Source organism: Squalius cephalus (assembly GCF_949319135.1).
Source record: "Squalius cephalus genome assembly, chromosome: 14".
NCBI lineage: Eukaryota > Metazoa > Chordata > Actinopteri > Cypriniformes > Leuciscidae > Squalius > Squalius cephalus.
Window position 1 is genome coordinate 28,771,860 of NC_137135.1, and position 9,368 is coordinate 28,781,227.

At 37.1% G+C, this 9,368-nt stretch overlaps 1 protein-coding gene across 2 annotated transcripts; it reads left to right on the forward strand.

Annotated features, from left to right (window-relative positions):
• The first annotated feature begins 335 nt into the window (after nucleotides 1–335).
• dctn4 (dynactin 4) lies at nucleotides 336–9,051 on the forward strand. Of its 2 annotated transcripts, XM_079893582.1 has the most exons (14): nucleotides 336–523; nucleotides 1,115–1,185; nucleotides 1,438–1,616; nucleotides 1,999–2,042; nucleotides 2,128–2,235; nucleotides 3,189–3,209; nucleotides 3,756–3,829; nucleotides 4,454–4,566; nucleotides 4,879–4,988; nucleotides 5,320–5,393; nucleotides 6,806–6,860; nucleotides 7,020–7,127; nucleotides 7,481–7,578; nucleotides 8,714–9,051. In XM_079893582.1, the coding sequence occupies exons 1-14, from the start codon at nucleotides 389–391 to the stop codon at nucleotides 8,925–8,927; spliced, it is 1,404 nt and encodes a 467-aa protein (XP_079749708.1). In that variant the 5' UTR covers nucleotides 336–388; the 3' UTR covers nucleotides 8,928–9,051. The 2 variants fall into 2 exon arrangements, with proteins under 2 accessions (XP_079749708.1, XP_079749709.1); XM_079893583.1 differs by lacking the exon at nucleotides 3,189–3,209.
• The last annotated feature ends 317 nt before the right edge of the window (nucleotides 9,052–9,368 follow it).

Sequence of the window (9,368 nt, forward strand, 5' to 3'; positions counted from 1 at the left end):
GAAACAGGTGTCTGACTGACTGCCTCTCTGTTTGATTAAACGATTACACTGTTTGCAGAACAAATTACTCACTCGGTGGATTAATGGATCTTTTGCGTTAACTAACACAAACTTGACCTTTATCAAGCTGGACCATGCAGCAGCTGGGCTATTTCTTCTAAGCTGACATTTCTTGTGGAAGAAAAAAAAAAACGAATAGGCTTCGTTTTTAGTATGCATAAAACAGCTAAGACATCCTAACAAAACAGTATGACTGAGTGGTGGCAATGGAGAAAAATACAGGCAACTGTGCATACAACAGTATGAACAGCAGGGGCGCAAAACCAGAAAAGAAAAGATCACGTGTGATGACGTAATCGTTACGTAGGCAGCAGGAACTCAGTCAGAAATGGCGACGCTGCTGCAGCCTGAGAAAGTGGTTTATCTCGTCCGAGGCGAGAAAAAGATTCGAGTTCCCATCTCTCAGCTATATTTTTGCCGATATTGCAGTGAGCTGCGATCCTTGGAATGCGTGTCACATGAAGTAAGTAACGCGGGGTGTGACATTTCGTGGACAACAACAGATGTTAGCCGTGCCAAGAGCGAGCTAACGGGCTATTGATGACAGTGTTGTTCCGCCTATCGGTCCAAGTGGAACGAATTTTGGGCCTGTGATTGGCTAGTTTTTCCATCCGTCATAAATTATACTTCAATTGTGTTATCTAATTGGCTATAGAACCTGTCAGTTAACTTCTGTACATCCCACTTTTTATGATATTTGACAAGCTAAAAGCTAGTAGGAGAATTCTGAATGAAATTAAAAATCTGCAGTTTGCCTTTATTTACATTATGTGCATATGAGGATTATAAGATCAATAAGGTTCCACAATCAGTGTTTGCAGCACCCATTCGTGTTATTTTGAGGGCATAAACACTACCACACCCCGTAAAGCCAGATGAAATAGGTTATTATTATTATTATTATAATTATACTTTCGCTAAAGTAATATGTGACTTTTTCCATTGGCACCAGATAAGTTTCATTTAGCCTTTCTGTACGTTACAATATATAAAAACAAACAAATGCAATTGCTTGTCTTGTAAATTGTTTTTTGGTGTAATGCCTGTTCTATAGGTCGATTCCCATTTCTGTCCCAGCTGTCTGGAGAACATGCCGTCAGCTGAGGCGAAGCTCAAGAAGAATAGGTAAACCACATCTGTGCTAAATATCTGACAGGCCTGTGAGTGAATAACATCTAACATCATCTGTAATTTTAACTTTTATCATTGCCTAGTAACATTCTTGCCATTTTTATAATTTTTGATGCCACTCTTCCCCCTAATTGAGATTTTGAGAATTACGTATATTTAATAAATTGACTATAATGATATTAAATTGTCACATGAATCATCTTTCCTTAAAAAGATGTTGAATTCTGTATGATGCATCGGTTTCAGGTGTGCCAATTGCTTTGACTGTCCATGCTGTATGCACACTCTCTCTACACGGGCCACTAACATCCCAGCACCACTGCCTGATGACCCCACCAAAACCACAATGAAGAAGGCCTACTACCTGGCTTGTGGATTTTGTCGCTGGACCTCAAGAGATGTAGGGATGGCTGACAAATCTGTTGGTGAGTCCTGGCACTTCCTAACTGAGGACATGTGTACCAGTGTCTGTATTGGTTAAACCCACATGATTTACACTATAATGTATTCCATTTAATCCAAGATGGTTGTTTTGCACTAGTTGAAGTGCTTTAAAATCATTATTATGTTGCATTTATGTTGGTTAATTTTACGGTTAATATGCTTTTTTTTAATAATTGGGATTTTGGGACAATTATATTTCACTCTGGGCTGGAACATAACCAAAGGACCAAAAAATGTGGGAGAAAATGTTGAAATTAGCATAGAAGAGAGAGGACTTTTCACTTGTTGCTTTGTGCCTGGTTAGAACATTTCAGTCTGTATGCACCACATTGTAATACAACTTTGCTCTTTTTATTTTTTTAGCCAGTGGAGGATGGCAGGAACCTGAAAACCAGCATACCCAAAGGGTTTGTACAAAACCAGCTCTCCTCTTATTACATTAATATTACCTTTTCAATATTACAATGTAGTTGACAAATGATTTTTGTATAGATCAACAAGCTGATTGAGTATTACCAGCAGCTGGCCCAGAGAGAGAAGCTGGAGAGAGACAGGAAGAAGCTGGCACGAAGACGCCCTTTCATGCCTCAGGCGTTCTCGGTACACTTTCACGCCACTGTGTCTAGAAACACCCTCCTATCCTAACATTTACTTTCCAGTTAGCAAACACTAAACGGGTGTGGTCTGTCTTGTCTAGAGGCTAAACTTTGGCTAAGTCTAATTGAAAAACAGAAAAAAAAATATACAGTAACCGTACTGCTATTTTGTTTTGTGTGCATTATTTAATTGTAAAATGAATTATACATTTTAAATTATAAAACATTTCCTTTAAATATGCATCAATGCTGATTAAGTCAACTAAACCTAGCAGAGTCTGAAATGTGACTACATTATAATTTTCCTAATGTTTGCTGCATATACATTACCATTTAAAAGCTAAGGGTAAGATTTTTTTTTTTTTTTGATAGATGGTTCACCAAGCATACTTTTAATTGATCAGAAGTGTAAGTACATGCTGTTCTTTTGAGCTTTCTATTCTTCAAGGAATCCTAAAACAAAATGTTTCACGGCTTCCACAAAAAAATACAAAATAAAGCAGCAAAACCGTTTTTAACATTGGTAATAAGAACATTTTTTACTTGAGCACCAAATCAGCATATTCGGCTTTGCCATAACAGGAATAAATTACATTTTGAAATTATATTAAACTAGAACACAGTTATTTTATATTTGTATAATATTTCACAATATTACTATATTTTTGAGCAAATAAATACAGCCTTGGAAAGCATAAGAGACTTCTTTCAAAAAAATCTTACCAACCTTAAGCTTTTGAATGGTAGTTCAAGAAATAATTTAGTAAATTTCTAACCCTGTAATACATGACTGGGTACTTTGAGCTGCATGTCTTGTTTACTAATGCAATCCTTGTTTCCTTGTGCTCCAAACTGCCACTTTAATGTTTGCTTGAATGCATTTGTTTCACTTGATTCTGTCTCTCTTCTTTTCTTTGCTTGTGCACGGTGATATTTTTGGTTTATACCCCTCTCCAGCAACACACTATTCACGTGGTGGTGAGTGGTATTTTTTTCCCCCCACAATTCTTACAGAAACACTAAGAAGGTCTTTCTTTTCCCCCAATCCCTCCATCAGTTTAGCATGTCTAATCTGTTACTAAATGACTTTGCTGATCACATGAGCTTCACTATTGCTACTTGGAATTCTCTGCATAATCGAATCCTTTGTATTTGGCAAGCGATATCTTTAATGGGACAATAGAAGAGATCTGCTTATGCATCTATTTATGTTTTTAGATTATTAATGATGTTTGAAGTTTAGCTGCAGACCTATTTGATTAGAATGATTAGAAAAAGAATAGTATTTCTGTAAATTAAAGAGGCAGTCTTATTTCATTCAGAATCAATCAATCAGTTTCTTGGAAACCAAGCTTTTGGATAACATTTGTGCTTAAACTGTGTTTACTATTACCACATGTTCCGTCACAGCAATCACTATGATGCCAACATTCATCTATTAATAATTAGCTTTACCTTGAACTTTTTAGCCAAGAAAAAGTCTGATTAGCATGAACTGATGTGGTCTATGTTTATGTCTAAAAGGAGAAGTATGGACTGGGAACCAGACTACAGAGACAGAGATCTGGAGCCCCAATCAGTGCCCTGTACGGCCTTTCGTAAGTATCACGTTTAAAAAAAAGTATCACGTTTGTTATGGCAGGGGTATTATGTGGAGTACTGAGATAATTGATGCATCACATTTTGTCACAAGTGGCCCAATTATGCTTTTTCAAATATAACCTTTCATGTAGTGTGTAATATAGATGTTTGTGAATGTAAAAGATCTGCAAAGTTTTAAAGATCAAAGTGCACAACAAATAAATGTATTGTCTCCTAAAAGAAAGAATCGATTCTGAACTGCCGAAATGAGTCGTCAGCTATTCCAACTCAGTATGAGAACTCGTGCTGGAATTGATATGGAAAAACCATCTCCTCGGGAGCTGAAATTCAGAAATGTTAATGGCCAGCTTGTTTCCAACACGCACTTGTAAGTGGTAGACCAATCACAATAGACTGGGCTGTCTGACCAATCAGAGGTGGGGTTTAGAAAGACTGAATCTCTTGAAGAAATTAGGTGATATGCAATGTATATTAGGAGAAGTATTTTTTCACCTTGGATGCATGTAAACCTATTGTATAAGACCTCCAAAACAAAATTAGGAAGAACCTTTAAAAATAGCATAATAGGGACACTTTAAATGATTGTAGACATTGTCTATATGATGCTATATTGTTTTCAGATTAAAAGAAGGAGAGGACCAGAAGGAGATTACTATAGAGTCAGCACAGGCTTTGGATGAAGTGGAGCCCCTGCCTGAGGACTATTACACCCGCCCTGTCAACCTTCCTGAAGGTTGGTCTCATCCCTGCTTCACCCAGTAATACTACTCAATTATTTTCTTAATCCAACCCCTTTCTTAGTGCAGTGATGGCAGGTACAGCCACGTAGATCCATACTCACAGGTGCCATGGGGCATTTTTGGAGTTCGTGTGTTCAGGGTTACTTTTACTTAAGATCAAATGTGTAAAAATGTTAATTTATATAATTGAATCACATTAGTCATTCTAAGGCAAGATACCTAACCTAACCAAAGAAATTTTTGTTTGTGACTAGATCTTTATTGACTTTTGGCATATTTTAAACATGGCTTGTGTTTCAATGCAGTAACGAGTCTTCGCCAGAGGCTGCTACAGCCTGATTTTCAACCTGCAGGAGCTTCACAGCTGCACCCCAGACACAAACACCTGCTAATGAAGCGCTCTCTGCGTTGCAGGGTACGTAAACACATCAAGCTTCTCTTTTACTGCAAAACAAAGCTTTTATATACATTAGCTTTTCTTTGGATTCTTTGGATAAATAGCAAGTTAAAATTTATTTGGAATAAAACATTTTTGTAATATTGTAAAAATCTTTATTGTCACTTTTGATCAATTTAATGCATCTTTGATGAATAAAAGTATTAATTTATTTCATAAAAACCTTTTGAACAATAGTTTGCCTATCAAAAGTTCATTCGTTTTCATATTTGTATTTGATTGCCGTGAACTAAGTTGCAGATCTATTGAACAGTGCTGTTAACTACTGTTTTTCGTTATTTCATTTCAGAAATGTGAGCACAATCTGAGCAAACCAGAGTTTAATCCAACCTCAATAAAGTTCAAAATCCAGCTTGTGGCAGTGTAAGTCCTGTGTTTGTGCTCTAAATAATTTTAGTTTGTTGTTGTTTTCTGTTTGTTGTTGTTTTCTGTTTGTTGTTCTTTTTTGTTTGTTGTTCTGTTTGTTGTTCTTTTTTGCTTGTTGTTCTTTTCTGTTTGCTGTTCTTTAAATTTTTATTTACTAAAGGGTCTTTCCTTGTCAAATCAAAAACATTTCTGAAATTTGCCCAACTTAAATTTTTGTTGTTGCTAAAATTTCTGAAGTAAAAAGTCAAACATAAATGATGATGAAAGCCGAAATATTAAATGTCACGACTGTATACTGAATAAGGCCCCGTTTACACGATGGGAAAACGCAGATATTTCCCTGCATTTTGGCCTGTCATTTACACGAAAACGCCGTTTTTATCCCAGAAAACGATTATTTCTAAAAACTCCGGCCAAAGTGGAGATTTCTGAAAACGCCGGTTATGTGTTGCCGTGTCAACTGGGAGAAACGGGGTTTTAGGTTCTCAAACGTCACATTATGCGCCAGAAAATGCTTATGTCATGAACCTCGCGCCATGTCTGTTGTTTTGAAAGGAACAGGAAGTCGCTCATGCTATTCGTTGTTGTCGATTTTGAGGATTCTGATTGGCTTGCATGGCTTTATCCTTCTCCCTACACTGCCGCCCATAGGTTTGGCATAGTTATGATGGCGCTCGACGGCGTATTTATGCGGGTTAATGTAAACGACAACTTTTTTGAAAACGATGGGGGGGAAATATTCGTTTCTCTAAATACCCGGCTATGTGTAAATGTGGCCTAATCCACTATTTTGTAGGGGGGTGTCAAAATGACAATTTCCACCTGAGATTTGGAGCCAAATTACAATTTCAAAAAGATGGCAGCATCATTATTATATTTTTTACACAGAGATTGTTGAAACTAGAATAATTTGTTGTTAAGATATTTCTCTTTAAAAGAAAAATGTATCGGCTGTATACAAAGTGACCCACATTTGGTTTTCAATCACTAAAAATGTGTACAATTGACCAATTTTCTCATGGAGCCACGTTAACATGTCCATATCTCTGGGATTGAACCATTGAGGGCCTTTAAAATAAAGATACAAAAAAAAGGTTTATTGAGGACCAGAATCTAAAAGGATATTACAATATCTCTTTAATACTTCTTGAGTTACAGGCATGCAAACTTGGGGCAAAAAACACATGCGCTTTTCCCCATTCTTGAGCTGTCACTGTTGGCATATAGTGCAACAAAGATTGCAACAAATATATACATTCATGACATTTAATACTTCGGCTTTCTTCTTCATATATGTATTTCTTTCATCAGAAATAAAGGATCGAAAATTTGAGCCGGGGACCTCTGGATTAGTTGACACGGAATGACCCTAAAATGAATCAATTAACGGTTGTTGTTCTCCTTTATAGGAGCTACATTCCTGAAGTGAGAATCATGTCCATTCCAAACCTGCGTCATATGAAGGCAAGCTTGGTTCATGCTGGAACACTTGAATGAATATATCCTATATATAAAATAAAGTAAAATAAATTAATTAACACCATTTGTCTGGTTACACTTCTTTGAAAAAGTTCTAGACCTTTTTACTTTTGTAAGTAATTGTTGTATTTTGTTTTAATACAGGAGAGTCAGGTTCTGCTGACCCTGACCAACCCAGTAGAGAACATAACCCATGTGTCTCTGTACACCTGTGAGGAGGAAGACCCAGATGACATTAACAGCAATGCTAAGGTAAAACACCACAGCTGAGCTTCTCTCTAACAGTACAGATGAATTATAGTGATACCTTATAAATGAATCATCAGCAGTGTATTTGTCCAATAATGATGGCTGGTGGTTGGTTATTGAATTAGATAATTGTCCTTATCTGGCTTGAGCTGAAACATAACTCTCAAAACAAACACTCAGTTCGGTCTCCAGACAGAAGTTGTTAACCTTGAGTGGGCCACTCCTGAGGAAATGATGCAGTCATTATAGCCTCTCCATCACTGCGCCACAGTGCTTGAATTCACTGGCAGCACCTCATCATTGCCTTGTGTTGTGTCCCCCTATGGTTTGATTTATAAATTATGATTGTTTAATAGGTGCTGGTGCCCTCAAAGGAACTGGTCCTGGCAGGGAAAGATGCCGCCGCTGAGTATGATGAACTGGCAGAACCTCAAGGTTTTCAGGATGACCCAGAGTAAGAACCACCGTTGCTGATGATACTGAGAGCAGATAAACAATTGAGCTCATAAATTATCGAGAAGATGAGATTGCTGTAATACAGAGTCAGAAGGACAGACTGCGAATAGGTTATTTATTGATTGATAAGTAGGTCTGCATGGAATCTGCTTTTATTACATCCAATTTACCCTGTTCCTTTTTTATGAAAAATGTTGGCTCCTTTGATACTTTCAGGTACCGTTAAGAATATAATAGTACTTTCAGATCTGTTTAACTGTTTAGCTGTATTTAAATTGCCTTCCAGTGTAGAAAAGTTGCACAGATTCCACGTGAGCCTATATATCTTAGGTTATATGCAGTTAGATGCAATATTGAATTTAACATGGATGAAAATGAGGCTGTGAGGGATAGACTTAGTCTTTACAATGGCACACACTGTGTAAAGGTCCTAGATCACGTAATTTTCACAACTTGTTTACTGAAAGTTTTTTTTTTTTTTTTTAATCAGTATGTTAAACAGTAAAATCCATTGAACATACTATACTTCTATCACTCACATCCTTGTTTTCATTCCTGTCAAAAAATAAATATGGCTTTCCCCTGGCAAATGTCTATTAAAGATCAATTACCGGTAACAGTGTTTGTAGCATACCGTTGATTACCACAGAATTTTTTTTTTTTTTTTTTTAAAGCAAACTTAAGGCACTTACAATGGAAGGTAAACTGGGTCAGGATTGAAATGCTTAAATGTAAGAGGTTTGACACAAATATGAGCTTCACATGAATTATTCAGCAAAACTTGGTTCATAATCTGAGCTCTAAAGTTATCTGACCGTTCTTTTTTCAAGTGGGAACACTTTTCTAGGTGAATGAACTTCTGTCTATGCACTACAGAATTGATTCCTGTGCAAGTGCTCTATAATTAAAAGCAGCAGGTACACGCCAAAGTGATTATCTGTGGTAATCAATATGATGATTGAATGGTGTTAATGTTGAATAACTTGCATTAAACACGAACATTTAAGTTTTCAGCTTAAAGTTGTAGGCAGTAGAACCTTGCATTTAAACCATTACGTCTACTTCAAATCATCTGATATCATTGGTTCCTGTGTTTTTACCCTTCATTAATAACAGTCTGCTCTTTTGTTCAGTGTGGTGGCCTTTAGAAAGTCAAACAAGATCGGCTTCTTCATCAAAGTGATTCCGCAGATAGAGGAGGGGGATGTCACTGTTGCTTTCAAACTCCGACACGACTTCCGGAACCTCGCTGCTCCGATCAGACCCGCTGAGGAGGGAGAAGCCACCAGTGAGGCCATCTGGCTCACACACCATGTGGAGCTTAGCTTGGGCCCCCTGGCAACCTGAAAACACAACACACTCGGACGCAAGTAAAACATCATGTGGCACTAAACTCACTCACAAACTTACACAATCTCTCTCTTACTCATGAAGATGTTCATCATCTTGGTGAAGTGAGTGTAAATGTTATCACGCATCACTTACAGGAACACAGTTGCTTAACAGTACACACACTACTCCTACACATGAGCCAGATGCTTTGAGCAGTGATCTCTTTCTCTCTTTCTAGCGCCCCCTGCTGATGTATTTAAATGCATGTGATTACAGTGACACCGCCTACTGTTATTTCTCAGCTTCAACTCCAGTTATTCTCAGTGTTAATAAAGACATTTAGATTAATGCTTCATCTAGTTATTGTGTTAATTTAATATTTTGTATTTGCTGTAAAACAAGCAAAATGTTACTTGCAGTTGTGTGGCACTGTTAGAAAGTGAGACAAAGACATTG